Source organism: Ostrinia nubilalis, chromosome Z (assembly GCF_963855985.1).
Source record: "Ostrinia nubilalis chromosome Z, ilOstNubi1.1, whole genome shotgun sequence".
Taxonomy (NCBI): domain Eukaryota; kingdom Metazoa; phylum Arthropoda; class Insecta; order Lepidoptera; family Crambidae; genus Ostrinia; species Ostrinia nubilalis.
In genome coordinates, this window is record NC_087119.1 from 13198656 (window position 1) to 13222511 (window position 23856).

The 23856-nt window shown below is 35.0% G+C and overlaps 1 protein-coding gene across 1 annotated transcript in view; it reads right to left on the reverse strand.

Moving 5' to 3' along the window:
* Positions 1–3563: 3563 nt before the first annotated feature.
* Positions 3564–23856, reverse strand: part of LOC135086679 (ras-specific guanine nucleotide-releasing factor RalGPS2) — a 37296-nt gene continuing 17003 nt past the window's right edge. The window contains exons 9-12 of the mRNA XM_063981453.1: positions 10428–10565; positions 9686–9850; positions 6190–6327; positions 3564–5715 (exon numbers count right to left, since the gene is read on the reverse strand). Coding sequence (XP_063837523.1) covers positions 5613–5715; positions 6190–6327; positions 9686–9850; positions 10428–10565 — 544 coding nt within the window. The 3' untranslated portion in view covers positions 3564–5612. The remainder of the gene's footprint in view (positions 5716–6189; positions 6328–9685; positions 9851–10427; positions 10566–23856) is intronic.

Consider the following 23856-nt stretch of genomic DNA (forward strand, 5'->3'; position numbering starts at 1 on the left):
GCTTCTCAAAAAATAATGACTTGTTGGATTGAAGTAAAGCTTGACACATCAAAGCTGTTAACGCTATCAGTGTTGCTAATATTAGATATTTTTATTCCCGTAAACCATACAGTAATATATTAGTCTTTGCCTTAGTTATAACGATTTGAAGTTCTAAATGGCCACAAAGGGGTCGGTGGCCACAACCGGGTCACTTGCCCTAATACTATATCGTTCATCTTAGATGTGACGTCATCTGTAGGAAACGTAGAGAGTAACTGCCGATATAATACGCGACGTGGGATACCGTACAGCAAACGCTGAACTCGTTTAATAGCTAAACAGCATATAATATTTTGAGGTTGATGCTAGAATTAAAGGCTGTATCCTAAAATCTGCAGGCAACAGAGCGCAATCAAGAGTCGTATCCCTCCAATTGCCGGCGAGAGCGGCTGCTGGCTAATTGTCCATTAACGCGGGGGTCAAAAGCGCAATAATCACTTAGTGAAACCAGGCCACGTAGCACTGCCTACGTTTCAGATTTGTATCGACGTTTGTTTCTGTGTCACTGCACCCCTAACATTTTTTTGTTAACAGCACACCCGAGTTGAAAAATAGTTTGAATTTGATGTCACTATATTTTGAACTTTATTGAGATGAAGTCCAAAACAAATAGAAAATATTTTTCACTATCTCAGTTAAAAAGGGTTAAATCGTGACACTTTGGCTGAAAGATTCAATCAACGTGCATAGAAATAACTAACCATTATAAACTTATTTTTATTTACGTACAATTTGTCGGTTATAAAGATTCAATAATTATTATTCATTTCAATGACAAAAATGCCAATTAGAAAAACATTTAAAAATTAATAATATTATTGCATAATTAGCACATTTAGATCAGCGATACCTATTTTTGATATGTATCTATTATATTATTTATTACTCATTTAGAATTTCGGTTTTTAATTATAATAATGAAATTATAAAAATGCCATGTTGGGAAGTTGTTAACAGTAGAAGCAGTTGAATTCCTTTGTACTTAGTGATAACACAGAGCGGCGTCACCAAAGCCGAGTAGGGATCTACATTAGGAAGTATCCTCGCATGCGAAGTAATCACTACCTCAATACTGGGCCACGTTAAAAATGCATAGAGAACATGACTTTGTTGTGTCCCAGAGCGCCAGTGCATATTCAGACACGACGCGTGAACGTGAATCGGTTTACGTGTACCATATTGCGGTGAATGTAACGACCCGCCCCACAAAGCCGCCCCAGCGACATTTTGGCGTGAATGACAACTATGTGCAAGCTTCCCGACCTACAAAGTGCAACGAAAATGTACTTACGGCCTTATGCAAGAGCGCGACACTCACGATTTACTTATGAAAATGATGTCTAAAGCTAAATCTATTCATGGCAGTCATTGTCGTTTACCTAACATCCTTACTAATCTTCAACTTTACTCTGAAGTGTTACCATGTTGAATTTTGCTTAACTGGAACTTGAATTTTAATATTTTTCCATGATGTAAGTAACAATACCATTTATTGCAGGTAACTTTCGTGCACACGTAGAGCGACAAAACACCTCGTTTCTTATAATAATGTTTATGTATGCGCGGAGGTACACAGATTTTCAGGAGAGGTAAGTAGAGGTGCAAAGAAGGTACGATATCTGCAATGCTGTTTTAGAAGTACACCAGCCATGATGAAGCTCACTTCAACTCAGAGAGGCAAGACGTGCATACAAACAAAGCATTTGATAGCAAGTTTCACACGTGCTGTAAACGCCACTATTCATCGAAACGTTTGCTTGTGTAAAGCGAAGTATCAACTGCTTTGACCCAGACCATTTCAGAGCAAGCTACGAAACTTACTGATAGAAATAAGAAGTAGTTACGGTGTCAATTTCAGATCTAACTGAATCGTGAAGGCAACTTATCTGCATAATCTTGCCTCCCCTAACCTCCCCCTCTTTGACTAACGACGCCGCTCTGAGTCGTACAAATAAAAGATGAAACACAGTTTTTGTTGCATTTAAACAAACAGTAGGTAAAGAACAAATACAACAAATATTGCTGAATCCTTTGAGACATTCGTTACACTTATTCTATCTATAACATGCCTTACCTGTAAAAATAAAGAGGCGGAAAATTGCAATAAGCTTAAAAATACTCAACTTAAAAGGTACTGTCTTAAAGGCGACTGCAAGAGGCGTTCTAAGAAGCGTTAAGGCCTTCAATTTAATTTTGTCACCTCGCGTCGTTTACTGCGAAAGTGTTACAGTTTTCTCAAATCTAAAATATAAACTGGAGAACACAGTCCGTGGCTCAGAAAAGAACATTTTAGACGACGCTTGTGTGTATCAATGCAAATGTAATATGGCTAGCGAGATGTACCGAATGTTCTGGGTCTTAAAACACCGACAATATATATTTTAATGTAATATTTACCAATTATAGCAGCATATTACATTAACATTCCTAGTGTATAACCATCGTCTTAACACCTGTCTACTTAACTCACGGACATTAATGTAAGCACAAAAGTGGGTAACTAAGTTTGTTCGTAACGTTTTAAAATAAACTTAACAATGGCACCAAATAATAATGATGTATCGTAATTAAGATATATTTTGTTATTGATTCTAAAATTGTGATAAGTATACGTCATTGATAGTCGACTGTAAAGTAATAAGATACCTAAATTAATTTATACAGACAGAATACATACTAATTCATTGCTATACTTATTATCACGCATCGTTAACAATACCCACTGAAATAGCACCTGACTACATATCTAATTATTTTATAGTCATGCGCCCTTCTCAACGTTGCGTGTTTCGCTCCGTACTTTATAGCCTAGGCTGGCTCACTACGTACGTTATGGCTAACACACGTTACGTGGCTAGCTGCGTACTTTAAGCCCTACAAACGCTGCGTAGCGAACTATGGTCTTTAAGGCTAACTAACACACGTTGCGTGGCTAGCTACGTACTTTAAGCCCTACAAACGCTGCGTAGCGAACTATGGTCTTTAAGGCTAACTAACACACGTTGCGTGGCTAGCTACGTAATTTAAGGCCTATAAACGCTACGTAGCGAACTATGGTCTTTAAGGCTAACTAACACACGTTGCGTGGCTAGCTACGTACTCAAGCCCTACAAACGCTGTGTAGCGAGCGCACTATGTTCTTTAAGGCTACCACACGTTCTGTGGCTAGCTAAGTAGTTTAGGCCTAGTACACGTTGGATGGCTTGTTACGTACTTTAAGCCCTACGAAGGCTGCGTAGCGCACTATGTTCTTTAAGGCTAACACACGTTGTGTGGATAGCTACGCGCTTTAAACCTAACACACGTTAAGGGGCTAGCTACGTATTATAAGCCTAGCTCACGTAGAGTGGCTTGCTACGTTCTTGAAGTCCAGTACACGGAGTTCACTGCGTACTTTAAGCCAAACACGTTACATTGAGGCCACACCAAAATTTATCTTTGGCGCAATTCGGATATGCGTTATGGTGCAGCCTTAATGTGTACTTCATCAGTTCATTTTAAACTAAATTTAAACACACAACTTGTATTCGTTTTTATTGACAACGACGAATTGTAACGCGGTACGTAGATATGATTGCCCGGACGGACTTTTACACAATAACATTTTAGGGTTTCGAGATTCAATACGAAAACAATACGACTCGCGTACTAGCAATGCCCGGCTGAAAAGAAATACAAACGGGCTGATCGCTGGTCAATTATTTACCGAAGGAGCCGTGGGCACTGGATAATACTGGATAGTAATAGCCGCAAGCGTTTGTTTTAAAATAGGCTTTCCCTCGATCACTTTGTACGCTCGCAACACAAAACGAAGTCCCAGACTACTCACACAAGCTACAATTGTTGAGCAAGCGAGTCTCAGGTGCAATAGTTGTGAAAGCACCATGAGCGCAAAGCAACAAATGGAATAATGCAAACTCATTCGATACAAATGTCATACAAACTACGTCGTCATATCCCCAATGGGTTCAAAGAGCTCAGATGATACGCTTGCTTATTACAGTAACATTATTGTAGAAATTATATCACATTATGTGATGTATTATATACTTAAACAAACACTATCGCAGTTGAACTAAAAACTAAATGAGGCTAGTGATAAGATCTAATTAAAGACTTATTTCATTCAATATATACTTTTTAGACGCATATTTAAACCCTAATGTGATCTTTATACGGGTCAATTTAACACGGAACATGACAAAGCAGTAGATTGAAAGTATACTTAATATTTAATTTTCTAAATTACATTATTGTGGGTGTGTAGTAGTAGTGTTACTACCTACTCAAAAAACCGTGTGAAGTACTTGTGATGTGAGATTGAACTGTGTACAACAGCTATATCGACTTCCATAGACAAAGATCTTGCACTATTGGCTATTATTTACTCAGCTATTAATAATGCCTTCTTATTTTTACTATAATCAACAAACGCATACCAATGAATACCTTGTCACGGTTCTAGTCTATGGTCACTTTTTAGAATATTATATTGATAACATTGTCAAATACTATCCTAGTCATCTACAGACACATGTAATCACAATACTTTTTCGTATCAGTTTTGCGTTAATTTGGTTAACAATTAAAATTAAGTTGCAAAATAGATAATGATAAATGTCATGGATTTAATACTAGGAAAAAATAACATGGAGTATTTATAATAGGTATAAAACGTTTCCCTTACTTCGTTTTATTACTTAGGGGCTAGTTACATAACAATAAGTGTACATATAGATTCAATTTAATGGCACATGGCAACACTGTTAACTGTCAAGAGTAAATGAGATATAAGTACAGAATATGGGCTCAACCCAAAACTATAACATGTAAAAAACTTGCTTCAAGATCAACCGGGATTGCCCAAAGATATTAAAATATCTTTACGACTTTATATGTGTAATAAAAGACTTAGGGGTAAAAAGATCCTTAAGTTGCCCTAAAGTTATACTTTCATTAGATTACATGTTTAAAAACTAAACTCCTTTTAAAAAAATAGATTTCAATCTGTGTACCTACATTGCAAATTGAGAACTGATAATAAAAAAAAACAATATTCTAATACTTACCTCTTATTTTATATGAATATTATAAAAAAATAGTTACCTAGTATTACTATTTTGACGAGTTGAATATTTTGTATTTTATTTATTTCTTAATTTGTAATCAAATTTAAAAGAATAGTGCAGTTGAGAAAATTATAAATAATATCGAGGCGAATAAATTTTAAATCGTGAGAGTACATTTATGTGTGAATTAAACGTTCAATGCTATAATTTTTTATATGTATAGATAATCGTCGTTAGTTGTGCACAAATGTTTGTTATGATGTAATAACAGTAAAATAATAACTGTGAAATGACTATAAAGTAAACACCAATTTACCGGTGGTAACAACCCTTAATGTAAACAATAAATATTTGTTGTTCATGATTAGAGAAGCGTGTGTGCCTAATACAATACTACAAATGTTTGTTATCAGTTGTTCAGATATAGGTACGCTATGTTTCTATGGTTGGATCAAAGTACATATAATTTAAGTACATACGTACTGCTGTAGAGGTTTTCGGCTACTCGAAAGACATGAGGTTGGCGGGCAAGGGTTTCACTATTTTGTTCGTGACTTCTTCGATCTTCGTCACCCATTGTTTGGCGGTTGATTCGGAGCCAGTTCTAGAACAAGCGGAATATTTAAGTTCCTTTTAAGTACCACAAGTTGGTCGCGAAAGTTTGTTCTTCAGCTGCACTTAAAAGGAGATAGACATGATACAATTTATTTATTGTGGGTATTCATCAGGCAATATTTGTTTGTTTGATGTCAACGTATTTGGCTTCTAAATAATACACGACAGCGCGTCCTTTGACGGAAACAAATGCTAAACCATTCCTCTAATTGCGTCACTTAGCAACACGTTGGGCTTCACCTTTTACATGTTAATTGTTGCATAAAAGGTACACCTTAAAATATAATGAAGCCCCAAAAGATTTGTCAGAACTAATGAACGGTTACAACTGGATTCTGAAACTTAACTACGTCTTCGAAAGCATTTAAACCTAAATCATTCCAATATCGATTCAATTACTCACTGTCCACAGTCCAAGTTTAGTTGGAAACTACTTCTGAAACGGCAATTCCGCAATACTTACTTGAACTTGTATAGAGTTCCGGAGTGGTGGTTGACCAGTTGGAAAGCGTCCGCCGCGTCTACGTCGCACCACGAAGCTATCCAGCCGTCCAACGACAGAACTTTGCAACGCTCGATGCGAAAATCACTGCGGTTTGTCCTGTTAAAACAGTACACTATAAAACACTCGAGTTTCGCAATATGTATATCTTTAACGTACTCGTAAAGCGCGGCTAGCGCGGTATTACTTTAATAACTTATTATTTTTTATTATAATATTATGGGTTTTGTTTATGTACACTTCCAGATCTACGGCATTAGAGGCACAGACAGAAACTAATTAAAGAAGAAATAGAGTCGAGATAAAATCCAAGTTCGAAAATGTGAAAGCATTTAGAGAAGTCTCATTCTAAAACATCATGTTTATGTTCCTCGCTTTTACCGCGAGTACGAGTGACAAACCCAATTAACGTGCTAACGAGAGGCGTGGTAAATAACCAAGAAACTAGATCACATTTATTCCTCTGTGGATCATATCAAAAGCAAACTCTTCTTAATGTTGTTAAAAGTAATAGAGGAGCGAAAGTGTATTATTTTTTATTAAAAGTGTAAACTCTGTGGCACCTTATTTAGTAGCTAAAAGAACACTAAAGATGCGCCCAAATGGCGCTATCGTGAAAGGCCACCTTTGGGGCCACAGCAGACATGCTACTTTTAGCATCGGCAATCGGCGATTTTGCGACTCTATCGATACAACATCGTGATTTCGCGAATTCATGCGTTCGGACGCGGTATCGGAATCGCGCGCTTTAGTGACTATCCATGTAGCATCGCGATTTCGAACTTCATGCATTCGGACCCGGTATCGGAATCGCGCGTTTTAGTGACTGCTGTCATCGCATCGAGCTTCCGAACAGCGACTCAATCGCCGCGTTAGGCGTTGTGTACTGCGTGAAATGTGGTCGCTGCATTCTGGTTCTAAAAAGCAGCTAATTGCCGATTGCCGATGCTAGAAGTAGCATGTGTGCTGTGGCTTTAACGACCTAAATTGCTTCAAATACTTAGTATGTAGAAGGCTCCGTAAACTCGCGTCAACGCGGCGCGGTGCCTCATAATTTATTTAGCGGCAGTTGCAAACCCTCGTCACTTGCAAAATCTAGGTATTCGTGGGAACCTAAACTTGTGGCACTTAGTACGAGGTGTCAGCTGTTTATATTCCAAAAGGCCTAGCAAATACAATTTGTCGTATTAACGCCATTAATCGGCTTTTACGAACTCCACAGGTATTCATCAAACAGGTTGGTTACGTAAATCAAAGATAGACTTAGTTAAATGTTGTTTGTTCGATGATAGGGCAATGTTAAAGGCACTAATTAATTGTAAATAACATGTATTTACTATTCAATAAAATATACACAGATATAATAATGGATAAAGTTAGTAAAATTAAGAACAAGTTAGTTTTAATTTGACTACTCATAAATTATGTTTCGGTAAGGCAAAAAGCTGACAATGATGACATCTTCAAAATCTTAATATAATATCATACGAGGGTAGGTCAAAAAGTTCGCGGAATGGAGGGTAATGAGTAAAAAATTTCACTCAAAATTATTTTTGCTTCTTAGTTTATTCTTTGTTTAGCATAATACAATTATTACATTTTTCATTTAATTAATTTAACCTTCGAAAAAAAAATGTTTCGTAAACATCGTCAAAAAAGTTCATCCCCAATTTTCCACCCTTGGGGGTTGTTTTTTTTATTATTAAATTTAAATGGGACCACCCTTGAGGTATTACCTATACGGCGAAAAAAGATTTGTTCAAATCGGTTCATAATTGGCGGAGTTATCGCGTAACAAACATAGAAAAAAAACATACGGGTCGAATTGAGAACCTCCTCCTTTTTTTGAAGTCGGTTGAATAGACCGAAATTGGGCACTTCACTTCATTGTCACTGGAAAATTTCATCCTTATAAGCTTTTTTTTTCATTTAAAAAAAATATTGATAATACATAGCTGAGGGTTTAATTTAGGCTATAGAAAAGATTTTCCAGGATTCCGAAGCCCACCCTTTGAACTCGTCGAACACGGGCGCATCGTCGTGTAAAAACAGCACACTTTTGCTTTATTTTCCCCACTTTCTTACCCTCATAGCATCTCAAAATCTTTCTAAAAGTGAAGCGTAGTTATCTCCTGTTGTAATTATTTTTTTATTTGTAGTCAATCAGCAGGATTTCATTAGTATCCCAGAAGACTGCGGTTATGAATTTTTCAGCCGATTAGAACACCTCGAACTTCTTGATGGTGGTGTGCCATTTTGTGCCACTTATATGGAATCTTTTTTGAGTTTAAACTCATAATTATGAACCTCAGTTTCAGTATCAGTCTCAACCCAGTCTAATAGTTTGCCCGTATTGTCTCTACAGAGAGTCTGAAAAACTGACGACAACACTCAACTCACGTGCTTCTGTTGTGGCGCGAGGATTCTCGGCACCCAACTTGTGGAACCTCTAATAGGTCAATATGGTCATGAAGAATGCTAAAAATGGTCATAGTTGATACTCAAGTTATTCTGCAAGCTGTTTCTTTTTTAAACAGTATCTTCCAATGTGATTTTTTCAAGTTCATGGACGTTTTCTGTCGTGGTTGCTTCGACAGGCCGCCCCGGCTCCGTTCATTTTCAATTGAGTCTCGGCCTTGATTAAAAAGCTTTTGCCACTTGTAAATCATGGTTTTACCAAGGCAAGAGTCCCCATAAACAAAAAAAATCTCTTTTAAAATAGTTTGAAGAAGTTTTCCTAGCTTAATTAGGAACTTAATGACTGCGCGAAACTAAATTTATCTCCGTGGTGTGATTTTTTTCCGGATTGACTTGTTTATTGAATTTTATTTAATTGAATAATGATCATATTATAATGAAACTTCGTATTAATGCTTTTGATGAGTGTGACTACTAATGCAGGTAAAAAAAAAGTTACCTTTTCCCCTTCCATACCCCCCCTTACCGCGAACTTTTTGACCTACCCTCGTAAATGCGAAAGTTTGTACCTATGGATGCCTAGATATCTGGATGTTAACATGTTTGTTACTCTTTCACGCAAAAACTAATGAACGGATTTTGGTGAAACTTTACAGTATTATTGTTAATAACCCAGAATAATATATAGGCTATAATTTATGACGATCTTTGACAAACTAAATTTCACGCGGGTGAAGCCGCGGGCAAAAGCTAGTCAAAAATAAGTGTGGACTAAATGAATTACGAGTAGGTAAATATTTACAAAAATTTGCGCTTAGGTAATCTACTAATGCTTTGAAACGAACATTTGGCATGTGCTGAGAAAAAGCGCTGCACAAAATTCAGAAACGTTTAACGTTAAACATACAATCTATGCAAATATAGTGTACTTTCCTGGAAAAAGATCATATCGAAACGAGGGAACGTTCGCCGCGAGCTTGTAAGCAGCTTACTTCATAAGAGCATTGGAAATAATATCAATTCAACACTTCAGACTTACCCTTTGAAGGATTTCGACGCATAAAAAACAAGTATGTTTCCAGATATCTGCAGCCAATATCTCTGCCAGGATGATAGTGATATTTTTCTGCCATCTTTTGTTATAGTTTTCCTTCGGACGAAGCCTTGGAAGTCGCATTCCAATGGCTCAGATTTCGATAAATTGCTGAAAAGAAAATGCAGATGACGTTTTCGCACAAAAAAGTATTATTTAAAAGTTGACAAGCGAAGTGGGCATTTTTCGCTTCGACAGAGCCGAATATCCGCCGCGCGAGGTTTTTTCGACGGCGCCTCAGGCCATGTGCTGGGAACTTGTCCATTTTGTCATTTTACTACGGCATTAATCTACTTTCGGCTCTCACCAAAGCATGGGAATTCACTTGTGGAAAAATTACACACAAAATTGACTGAGCTTTTCCGGACTTCGGCACAATTAACAAAATCAGCGTCGATTTAAATTTTAAGTTTACACATTATTCATGTATAACATAATTAAAATTGACCGCGCTTAGTTTGTGTTAATCGAGTTTAAAGACCGACTGCTAGAAGTAGGTACTGCTGTATGGATTTTTATGTCATTTCGCCAAAAGAATAATGGGATTACTTAGTTAAAATTAATTACTTTGCTAAACTAATCCATAGTAAACTATTACAAATGAACCGGAAAACTTATCTTTACAACCACGCAGATATATGCGGCATAAATAATCAAATCGTCTCTGATAGTCATACTGCGCGCTTACCTATGAGGCAGGGACTGCGACATTTTGTCTCCCGCCACGGAGCCCGGCGACTCCAATAACGTGTCGTCCAGCAAATTGACTGAACCGGCTGGCGTCTTCTCGTCAACTTTTTCCTCCGTATGACTCTTGCCGAAGATACTGCACAAAAAATTGGTCTTATTTATAAAAGAACTAGCTGCCGCCCGCGACTATGTACGCGTGGACCCCGTTTTACCCCTTAGGGGTTTCGTAAAACCCGTTCTTACTGGAACTCTACGTGCTCTATAAGGAACCTACCTGACAAATTTCAAGTTTCTCAGATTTCGTTATTAATAAGGTAGGTAAGTATGGTATCTCAGTGATTAATAACGAAATCTGAGAAATTATGGAATCACAATTACAGACACTAAAATAGGTATTTTTTCCACTTTGTCACAGCAATGTTAACTAGTAAAAAGTTTATTTATTTTGAGTAGACTTCGTTCGTTGCATAGGATAAGCTTGCCCTAATTGATTTTAAATGGCATGTTTAGCTTTAGGCTTATCGCCAGAATAACTCTAAAAGGAGTTCAAAATATTAACTGTATACTGTTAACTTTTTGTATAAATCTGCCAATTTATTAAATATGCTTAGGTACATTTTGGTAAACTAACCATAATTTAAATCATTATGGAAAATTAATTTCTGAAGACTGGTATTTCGTCTTATGCTGGTTTTATACAGGGTGGAATTTTGTAATGCCACCTGGAGGGAAAGTAGTCTTAATACAGTAGATAGAAAATTTTACTTAAAGAAAACATTCCTTTATTTTTGAAAAGAAATAGAACTGCATTCAAAGATTTCCAAAAAATTGCTTGCTACACCCGGGAATCGAACCAACTAAAATCTGTAAAAAATTACACCCTGTATTTTTATTGCATCGATCGTAAGTGTTAAGAGCGTTGTAGCAAAAAGTTGGCGTTCGAATTTTAGGTTTTTATTGCTTGACGTCGCGTAGTGAGTGCGCAAACTGCATTTATCTGTACAATTTCAACGCTGCGTCGACTAAACGATCTTAATCCGTAGTTGTATCGTACCTAAGACAGTACATCATACATAATAATAAAGAAATAATGTATAATTTACCTATTTGATTTTTTCTCAGATCAGACTTTTAGCAAAATCAAGTTACGTAATTAATGTATTTTTAGTAAATATTAATAATTTAGTAAATCCCGCGACAAGTTTTTAATCTTTAAATTGAGTAAAGTAATAAGTTGATGGGTTTGAAAGAATTTATGTTTTATTTTATTCTTTTTACTGCATCAAAAGCTTGTTTATGAAAAATATTTACTATTTAAATTTTACTTTTGACTTTTTAGTTTTTATGATGCGGATGCGGGATGGAAAAATTAAAATGTATTCTGATTTTGTGACGTTTCCGCACATAAATATGGATAGGTTAAATAAATAGAATGAAATGTATGAAAAAGAGCTTGCCATTTTTTAAACGTTATCAATAATATCTGTGTCCATCAAAGAGCTCGTAACTAAACATCGTAAGCGCCATTCAAATTATTATCTAAAAGTTAATTTTTGTTATTGTTGTTTTGTATTTAGTTTTTGTAAATCTAAACAAGTCAGAAAATCAAAGAGGTAAATACTGATATCATTGTGATTTTATAGAATTTATTATTATAAACCACGGTCGTATAATGCTAAAAAATCAGAGGTTACTTTATGATTTTTATCCATAGAGCAAAATTTATCTAATCGTGTTTTTAAACAGTTATCCCATTAGGTACACATGCGTTCTGTAATACAAACCCATCAAAAACAATACTTGTCAAAAAACCAAGTCTCACTACTCAGTTGTTCTACGGTAAAAAGTTGTGAGATCCATGTAATACCAAGTCCAGTCCAGTAAATTATTAACGTTTTACATAAATATATTGACTTGGCCATCGCATGAAAACACGTGTAAATTAAATTATTTAGTGCGAAATGAAACGAAATTTCAGCTCAATGGGAAAACGGGAAGTAAGTAAATTTTAATTTGCAAGATTTTACAACTCCAGATGTCAAAGAAAATACTAAAAGCTTGTAGATAGCTTTACAAAGAAAAGAAAGATTTATGAAGAAAATAAAAAGTACTGTCTACGATACATTTGTTAGGCCGTGTTGCACCGTCTTACTTTAACATTGACATCAAAATTTTGGATGTCAAAAGTCTGTCTAACATAAAACACCGGTTATTGTCAGTTAGGGTCAAAGTAAGGTGGTGCATCTCAGCCTTAGTGTATTTTAATTAAATTTAATACAAATAAGGATGACGAAAATAATCGATAAGTGATCTCACTCGAATATTTCTTATAGTAGGTATACAAGATGTCGAACAAATGGTTACTTACTGAAAAAGTGCTTCATGAGACCTAGCAAACGGCATCAATAATGTTTAAGAACGAACTGAATCTATTCAAAAAACCTATATTTCCAGCTTTCATACATTTAATACAGTTACAAACAAACACGATCATCAGAAACATTAATGGTTTCTGAGAATTCTGAGTGCCTTAATGCCGTCCCCTTTATCTGTTTATTTAGTATTTATTAATTAGTATCTCTTGATGATATTGTAGCAAGTTAAACCTAAAATCATGTTTTCCGTAAATAATTTAAATAAGAATGCAATTTACGAGTTTGTTGTTTGATTATTATACAGTGTGAGTCACGTTAAAGTGTACATATGAAAATAGATGAAACTAGACCTATTTTTATCGACAAAAATGAGGTCAAAAATTTTTTGAGATTTTTTTTTAATTTTTTATAGATTTTTTTTTCTTCCAATTACTTATTGTAAAGAAAACGTAATAACTTTTAAACTAAGCGGTATATCCTGATAAAGTAAAAACAGTAATAATGCTAAATAACAGGCGATACTAAAAAAATACATAAAATACACAAAAAATGCCAACAAATAATAAAAAATGAAACTTTTCGAAAAAAATCTGCTTTAAAATTCGTGTTTTTTTGGTTATTTGATAAATGTCTCCAAAAAATGCCCCTATAACAGGTGGTTTTTATTACTTTTTATTATTCTCTATCGTATTATCTTTGTAAAAGCAAAAATCGCATGTCTCTATCCCTATCACAACATTTGCTATGAACGTTTGAACAAAGGCCTGCCACAACATTATTCTCCGCTACAGGTAGAGACAATTTTAATTTTAACTAAAATGCTTATTTTTCTTCGAAATCTTTTGTTTTTATTTGAAATCTAACTTGTCTTTATCAAAATTACAAATCGAGAGCCATTTTCAGTTTCGTTGATAACGAAGCTTTGAATGGCGCGCCCGGAGAGGCTTAGTTCAAACGATAATTGCAAACGTTGTGATAGGGATAGAGACATGCGATTTTTGGTTTTACGAAGGTAATACGATAGAGAATAATACAAAGTAATAAAAACTACTGGTTATAGGGGCATTTTTTGGAGAAATTTATCAAATAACCAAGAAAACACGAATTTTAAAGCAGATTTTTTTCAAAAAGTATCATTTTTTATTATTTGTTGGCCTTTTTTGTGTATTTTATGTATTTTTTTAGTATCGCCTGTTATTTAGCATTATTACTGTTTTTATTTTATCAGGCTATACCGCTTACTTTAAAAGTTATTACGTTTTCTTTACAATAAGTAATTGGAAGAAAAAAAATTCTATAAAAAATAAAAAATAAAATCTCAAAAATTTTTTGACCTCTTTTTTGTCGATAAAAATAGGTTTAGTTTCATCTATTTTCATATGTACACTTTAACGTGACTCACACTGTATATTACTCAATTAAAAAATTAAATTTAAAAAATTAACACTTCTAATATGGTAGGTATGGCTGGCGGCATAAATTTAGTATGAAATTCGGAAACATTGAATTTTCGCATAGATCCAGTTTATTCTTTGACCTATTTATTGTTATTGTTTTAAAGAGATCATGAAGCACTTACAGGAACAGTAAACAGTTTCTCGATATCTTGTATAATTAAAAATCAAGTGAAATCACTTATCGTTTCCACCCTGTACCTATACTTTTAAAAATAAACTCATTTTATACGTTTATTTGTGTATAAGTAGGTATCTACAATACAAATACCTAACCAACTTAGTTGACGTTTTATAAAACTATTTGTCTAAGTGTCATCGAGCGACCGCTGGTGGATTTGCCATTTACCTGACCTACCCCTTTATTACTAAACGTTTAATATCAGATGAATAGTTACGCACCAATTTCTTTCATTCAGTCGTCAGTAATTGAACTTTCGGAAAAACATGACGAAGCGTTGTGTGACCATACAGACGCTATTCAACTTTTATTAGTAAGGAAGAGTATATTTTATGTTGGTAGAAACAAAATAGCATAGACTAATGTTTTAAAACCCTGTTAAAATTTTTTTTAGTCATTTATTTTTTCCTGACCAAACAGATACCATAATAATATCTTTTATCTATTCTACCCATATTCTGTAAGTAAAATAATAAAAAGTTTGAAAAGAAAGAAATTACAAGTCCGATTTACCTAAACAAATAAATTAAAAATACTTGCGGATCAAAAGTACTCAATCATACTACAATTTACGAAAAAATCACGTGTGACGCATATACGTCAGTGGGCAGTCAACTGACATAGACCCGGCGTCTACGAGTGCCAAAGCACAACTGATTTATGCCATTTGATGCACCCGATTTTATAGTATTTTCAAATTAATTTTTCATTTGAAGATTGAAGATAGATATTTTTTCTTTTTCACACAATAATAGTGCTATGTTTCTTCTTAAGTATAAAGTAGTTTTTGTTGCCAAATGACTTTTAGATTATGAGATGTGACCTGTTTTCTTGCAGTAATTTTCTCGAATTTTGACTATCTTAGACATGATAAAAATGCATTTTAATGAATTAAACATCAAAATTTTCTCAATACACTTTCTTCTTCAGGGTATGCTTATTCTAATGAATACATTCTATCTTCTTACTTAGAAATAAATTTGTTGTAATATTAGTTCAAAGTTGTGCCTTCGCGAGTTACCTGGAAATCGGGCTTTCGAAATTCGCTGTTTTCGTAGGCAAAAATCCAATTTGAACGAGATTTTGTCAATAGACATTCCGTAAAAACGTATGATAATTACGATGATATAAGTCAAAAGAAGCTATAACAATAAATTATATGACTAAAATCATTTCGAAATCTGCCAAATTCTCGATTTCTGCATGAAAAATGTGACAACGCTCTTAAGTATAAGGATGAAATCTCTTTAATAAACTTGATAAATAAAATGAAAGGAAAACCATGAAATCTTAAATTACCTATTTAATTATTTACAGAAAATTGTATGGTATGGTATTGAATTTTCGAAAATTTTTCGAAAATCTTTGAATGCAGTTCTCTTTCTTTTCAAAAATAAAGGAATGTTTTCTTTGAGTAAAATTTTCTATCTACAGTATTAAGTATGTTTTTGGTCAAAATATAGACGGTTTTCGAAGTTTTATTCTTTATAATAATATGACTATAAAGTAACCGCATCTAAAATTTTGGATATATGATCGTAAACAGATTCAAATTTGACGGTTAAAATCCGGATTTGGACAAGGATTGAGTATGGGAAACGAGCGTTAGACAACAAAATAAATTTCCGGAAGGCAGTGTTTTATTAAAACATGTCCAATTTTGTGTAATAATGACGCTGTCATGTTTTGTCACTTACGAACTGCACAAGTTAACACTTTAACAGCGTAAAGAAAAATATGCTTCACTGGTTACGAACCTTTTCGTATTTTGAATAAAGTTCAAAATATGGTGGCAACTATCCAGCAACCACCAGATAAAAGGAGTTAGTTTCAAACTAGCTAGCAATTGAGTAAGCTAGTGTCAAACTTTCAAGCCCAACTTTAAACTTGTATGTTTAATATTTATTAACAGGTGTCATAAGTCGTCCGTTCTTTATACCAACTTGTTTGAAACCAACTTTGAGTGAGTTTGAGAATAATTCTCGTACCAGAAAAGCTAGCAATTTCTAAATTGCTGTGTCTACAGTGTTGCGGATTTACGAGGCGCTCTATGCTTTAGTGTTGCAGTGGCGTTTCAATATCAAGTGGATCGCGCACCGCGACGTAAGACAAGCAAGCTGCTCCAAGCCCCGGAGCTTATTACGAGCCCGACACTGTTTACTGAACGCTTTACTACACCTGCTCTTTGTTGTATCCGACCAACAGAGCCTTATTCTGGACCAGAGACCACTTTGGTTTCTTCATTGTTCGCAGAGACCATTAAAAATCCTTATTTAAAAAACTGTATCTAAAAGTAAGTATTATTTAATTTTAAAAAGAAGTCATATTTATTTAAAAAAGCAACTAAGTACATTTATATCAAATCAATGTGATTTTTGAGCTTGCACCCCTGTTTTAGTCTCACCGAGCTCGCATATAGAAGGGAAAGCCGAAATGCGCTTGTGGCTGTCAACGGGTTAATATTATGCAATTTCAGTTTTAATTGGCTATCTAATAGTTTTTAAGAACTAACCCATATTATTTGATGGAATAAGCTGGTAGACAAACGTCAAGTAATATTTCTTTCACACTTATTATTATAATACTAGCGGCCGCCTGCGACTTCGTACGCGTGGATCCTGTTTTACCCCCTTCATATATCTCACGCGGTTTAGATTTTTTCATAAAAATGTTTTTTCCCGCTAACTCCCGTTCCCGTGGGAATTTTGCAATATCCTGTTGTAACTAAGCTTTAAGTTTACTAAGGGACCTAATCCAAATTTCAAGCGTCTAACTTAAGCGGTTTAGATTTTTCATACAAAAGGATTTTCCCGGTAATTCTCGTTCCCGTGGGAATTTCGGGAATTCCTTTTTAGTGCACCTCTACGGTACCTAAGCTACGTCCCTTCCAAATTTCGAGTGCCTACGTTTAGCCGTTTAGGCTGTGCGTTGATATGTTAGGGAGTCAGTCATACAAAAGGATTTTCCTGCTAATTCCCGTTCCCGTGGGAATTTTGCAATATCCTGTTGTAACTAAGCTTTAAGTTTACTAAGGTAGGTCTGCATGCCAAATTTCAAGCGTATAACTTACGCGGTTTAGATTTTTTCATACAAATGATTTTTTCCCGCTAACTCCCGTCCCCGTGGGAATTTTGCAATATTCTGTTGTAACTAAGCTTTAAGTTTACCAAGGTACCTGCATGCCAAATTTCAAGCGTCTATCTTACGCGGTTTAGATTTTTTCATACAAATGTTTTTTCCCGCTAACTCCCGTTCCCGTGGGAATTTTGCAATATCCTGTTGTAACTAAGCTTTAAGTTTACTAAGGTACCTGCATGCTAAATTTCAAGCGTCTATCTTACGCGGTTTAGATTTTTTCATACAAATGTTTTCCCGCTAACTCCCGTTCCCGTGGGAATTTTGCAATATCCTGTTGTAACTAAGCTTTAAGTTTACTAAGGTTTAAGTTTACTAAGGTATCTGCATGCCAAATTTCAAGCGTCTAACTTACGCGGTTTAGATTTTTTCATACAAATGATTTTTTCCCGCTTACTCCCGTTCCCGTGGGAATTTTGCAATATCCTATTGTAACTAAGCTTTAAGTTTACTAAGGTACCTGCATGCCAAATTTTAAGCGTCTAGCTTCAGCGGTTTAGATTTTTCATACAAAAGGATTTTCCCGCTAATTCCCGTTCCCGTGGGAATTCCTAAGTATACTATAACCTGCCCAGGAGTATGAAGAATAATTGTACCAAGTTTCGTTAAAATCCGTCGAGTAGTTTTTGTTTCTATAAGGAACATACAGACAAGACAGACAGACAGACAGACAGACAAAAATTTAAATTGAAGTTTTCTAGATAAGTGCCGTGAGTGGAACAAACCACGCATACAAAGTGCAATAGTACACTGAGTTATTTATACAAAACCCTCTTAATCCTTTACCTACGGGCCCTTGGAAACCCAAAGTCGCCTCTCAATACGGGGTATTTTAACCTATAAAATTGTTTGCTCCACTTTACATCAAGATATTTTAAAAAGTATGAGACTTACTGTATTGAAATTTAGAATATTATATTCTGCAACTAATGTAGTTTCATAATTACAAGCGCATTTTACACTTAATTTGCAATTTTATTGTTTTTTTGTCGTTAACCGTGATTTAGTATTGGCTTTGCCAAAATAACAATAGATGCCACCCGTATTGAGAAGTGACTTTTGACTTGGCAACTATAGATGCCTCCCGTAGGTAAGAGGTTAAATAAACTTTTCCTTAAATTAGAAGTGAAATCTGTTACAGTGTATAACATACTAGTAAGCATTACTATACTAATGCCAGCGTGAATATAAATCATAATATTATCGGCATATTTTAATAATTAGTACACAAAACGTCTGTTATGTAGATCGTGTAAATGTTATGTAACATGTGATAGCAAATTAATGAATATGTACAAATCACTCGCAATACTATGACCAGTGTTGGAAGTGCGAAAAATGATATCTAGACGAAGCTAGCGCATGCCGGTATAGAACGAGTTCCAGGTTTGTATTTTTAATCATTTACACCAGACATAATCATACTTATAATTCCCTAAATTAAATTGAAAAACGCACTCAAAAATAATCTAACATATTTGTTTAGATAAATACAGGCAAATTTTTTCAAGACTCAAAAAATTTCTTATGGCCAGCGGATTTGAAAGGTCTGGTGATACATTTTAGGACTTAATTAAATGAATACAATTTTTTGAAAATTGTTGCCAAGCAATCCGCTGATCACAATTACATCTCTATCAGGCTCTATGTATGGAAAAACATTACGGTTTTTATCAGCGAGATTATTAATGCCACGTTTCTTTAATCCCTGCCTTGTGTTAGCATCTGCATCTAATTAAATTCTACACCAATGTCTTCCGCTTCATTGGCTTGACTTTGATCAGGCGATTAACATTCTTCTGATAAATTCACCCCTTTCAATTGGAAAATAACAAAGAAGAAGAAAAATAACTACGCCGGGCATTTAAATATTAAATAGCAAGAAGCTTCTCTAATAGAATTTGTATTTTTTGCAACGCTCGAGCGACCCCGAGCTAAAGCAAAGAAAACAAACGCCAAACAGCTTATTCAGTATCAGGAACAAACTTTAAAAATCGGATACTATCGTAACTTAAGGAAGTTGAAGCTCAGCGGTTTAAGCGTTAAAGATAACAAGGTTTAAGCAAAATGTCCATAGTGGAATATTTTATTTGATAGTGCTACTAATATTATTACAATTATCATCGTAATAAAAAACTTGTCAACTTTAATCGTTATCTTAAAAAATATTAGTTATTAATTATTTAATGATGTCCATAGGTGTGAATTTCTGTATCAATAGTGGTCCATTTTTGTGGATTATAATTATAGAAACGGAGTATTTAAAGGTTCTCGCACACTTTGATCAGAGATATAAGGACTTATTAGTCCTTATATTAATATCACACTGAGTCCTTGCATTGGGTCTAGATAGAGTTTCCAAAAAGCGCTAGAAAGCGTTAAGCATAAAACAGGGTGTTGATTTCAATCTTCGCCATATTTATTTAGGTGATCTATTATGTCTCATATAAACGCATTATCCATCAAAAAAAAATTACAAACGAAAGTGCAATTTTTAGCGAATATTTTCCGTGCGACATCAACTGTAGGTACTGTGGCTCGCAATACTGCAATAAGTTTACACTGCGGCACCATCGAGCTACGCGGATTGCTCGCTTATCATGTCGGATAGCCTACTGAAGGAAGGCACGTAAAGTAGGCAGTGTAAATAGGTATTTTTCTTTGACTAACTAAACTTAAAGTTCGTTTTACATTTTTTTAAGTAATTTTTTTTTTACTGATTCGTTATCAGAATAAGCTTAATTAACTTCCTAAATATGGCGAGGAATGAAATCAACACCCTGTATATCGAAGATACCCCAAATTACGACAAAGTACGCGAAAGCTAAAAGGTCTAATAAATATTGGAAAAAACACACAAACTTTACACGATCTACAGTTACGTTCGTATCGTTCGTTACGCAGTCTATTCGCAATTAAATTGATACAAGAACACCCTAAATACCTAGAAATCTAAAAGAGAACTATGAATGGACTATTAGACTGTACAAGTTTACATAGATCGAGCCACAAGTAGATATTCAATTACGTCCTAACGAACAATCCTACCAAAATCAAAGATCGGCAATATAATACGTATACTACATATACATTTTATATAAAAAAGGGGGCAAAAGAGCTTGTAGGTCATCTGATGGTAATCACCACCATTGATATTCGCAATACGAGAAAATTAAGCTCATAGCAGACTTATCAACTCGGAAAGGGATCAACAACGTATCGCCTTTCGCGAGCTGTCATCGCCTTTCGTGCATTGCAGTATAGAGTTTCATACAAAGAATATTGACCGCCTCGAGTTGATACGATTAAAATCCCTTTCCGGGTTGATTGGTGTGCTACGTCCTTTAGTGTCACTGTCCACGACGGCGACCACTTATTTATACGCCTACTTACAGCTTACATACAAAAAGATGTAACTCTGTCGATGCAGGCGCACAAAGACTCGTATTTGGCCAAAGGAATGGAGAAAGAAGATATAATATCCCTAAGGAAGTTATGCGTCATGGAGCGATGACTCAATTACGCAGCCTAGCTTTGTGGTTTGCATACCGTTTGACGAAAATTAATTATAGGCTAGATAATTGCTACGATTGTTGGAAAAATGTGGCGGCTATAGAAGAATAAGCTGCTTGCAAGTTTGTATTTTGCTACAAGGCAAAGAGGAAAGAAGAAGACTTCACTATCTATCAAAAGCAGGCAAAACATGTATAGAAACAAATGATTGTCTTCAAAATATTTTTTTAATATTATATTACCATTTAAAGTAAGTACTAGTCAAGGGTCGGTCAAACTAACGCGTGCAGTCTGTGTGCGCGATGGCGTACATGATGACGATCAGACAGACGTGTATGAATTCGTAGCAATGAATTCACATCAACGCGTCCTGTCATTGGCCAAAGCGATCTATCTATGCAGGGCCTGCACGCAGCGTTCGGAGATCAGGGGGCGTAGTGTGTTTTCTTCAAACGGATTCAATATCGAATGCGTAAAAAAGTGACATTAAAATTAAATGTATGACGGATTGTACAGCGCCCCGAGTGGAAACTTTCAAGAACTAAAATCTTCATATATTTTTAACGCAGTCGACATCGAATGCGTACGACGTAAACAAACACTACATACGCCCCCAGATCTCGCTTGGTATTTTGACGTTTCCGATTTTAAAATGGCGGAATTTTTTCATGATATATGTCTGGAACACGAACGCGGCAGTGATCGCCACCGTGCGTGCACGCTATCGTGCACGCAGACTGCACGCGCAGGTTTGGCCCAACCTTTAGACTACTTTTTCGCAAAATCGTTAATATTATAACCACATAAGATGCAACAGCATTTGCGTTGATGTGCTGTCGTGAGCACAGTTTAAATTTTTTTTTCTTAAAGTTAATTATGCCAACAACGGTCAAATTTTTCTTCACTCTTGTAAGTCTTTAAGCTTTCTATCTACTCTGCTAAAGGAAATAAATATCTTAACGATAGTCTATACAGGGTGTTAGGTAAATGGGTATATGAGCCGACACTAGCCCATGTTAACATGGTCATATAAATGGTATGGTGAAGTTAGAAATTTGATATCATCATTTTATTTTTTTTAATTTTCATACAAAATAAATTTTATAAAATCCGATTTGTATGAAAATTAAAATAATTAAAATGAAGATATCAATTTTCTGACTTCACCATACCATTTATATGACCATGTTTAAACATGGGCTAGTGTCGGCTCATATACTCATTTACCTAACACCCTGTAGAGGTCGACTGAAGCGATATTTAATTAGAGAACCTACAGATAGTGTTATTGCTATCTTATAACTTGAGTTTTTTTATGCCTGGTAAGCTTTGTTTTTATAAAGTTATACTTCTTATCTTACAATAAATTAAAGCATCTAACATTAACCACAATTTCTTTAAACTAAACGTTCATGTGATAACATAACACTTTATTTACAGCTAATTAAAAACTAATAGTACGAGAGCCCACGACCAAAACCATGTCTCATAGCAATACGGCAAAAACCATATAAAATCGTTAGATTGTATGATTCTGAACCCGACTAGGTGTGTAGTAACGGTCGAAAGTGTAGCAACTGCGTGGGAGGCCATTTCTGCTGTGTCAAAAAAAAAGACAGTCGGTATTATAGCAATACGTCTGATAGTGAAAATGTACATAGATTTTATAATTGTATTACGAAAAAGTTTGTTTTCAGACATTTTGCGCGTAGCATATAGCCTGAGCGCATTTTTGAAAATGTCAACAAATTTAGCCGACCTGTATCATAGCAATACGGATAATTTTTGTTTTCAACTTTTCGTATTGCTGCCATTATTACCAAAAACCTGTTTTCAGACACTTTAAGTGTAGCATATACTCCCAAAAACGAAAATAACGTTTCGGAGTCGCGTGGCCGACGCCTCTGTTAAATGTTTTTTTTTTTAATTTACAGCCTTCATAGATATTCAAGAATCTCCCTTGTCTATTATATGTAGTTTCCTTTTGTGCGATTTATTTCAGTCCTTCAACTTCAATGTTACGGTTTCGGGTAAATTCTTTGTTAATTATCATCTAATAAATTCAGGGTCGCAACGTATTCATTGGTTTGTAACAGAAAATTCAAGATGCCTCAATACGATTTTTAAATGATATCTGAGTATCGAAAAGTTGTCTGATAGAGAAGGTGCTACATTTAATTTGTCTGATATAAATTTTTTGCACATGTGGACAACTTATTTTATCATGTCTGTAGTGTTTGTATCTACGTACTAGATAGATACAATACGCTGTCTCACGTACACAAGTGATAGGCAGTCACGTGACGTCGTTACGAGTGGGACGAGTCAGTCGTACGGCAGACGCCGGCGAGTACGGACGTGCCGCAGTGAGACGCTTGGTGTGACGGTGAGCCAGTGTGCACATTTAGGTACACTACAAGTGGCGACGAGGATAAATACACATTTTTTGAAAAATAAGGAAAATAAAAGGTCAGTAAAATACATATTTTTGAAATAATAATTAATTTGTAACAAACCTGCCATAATAATTAAAGTTCAGTAATGTGTCTGATTTTATCGAGTTATGGATAAAATAAAGATTATTCTGCTTTGGAAAGGGCATCATTATTTTGTTGTATGAGAATAGTCAAGTTAGCAGGCGAAAACATTTTGGTTTTTATCATTATAAAATCAGATTTTATTAGAAATACTTATTATCAACTTGAAAATAGCAATAAAGTGATGGGTGATAATAAGTAGTGATATTAGAAATAAATAAGTATTCAGCAG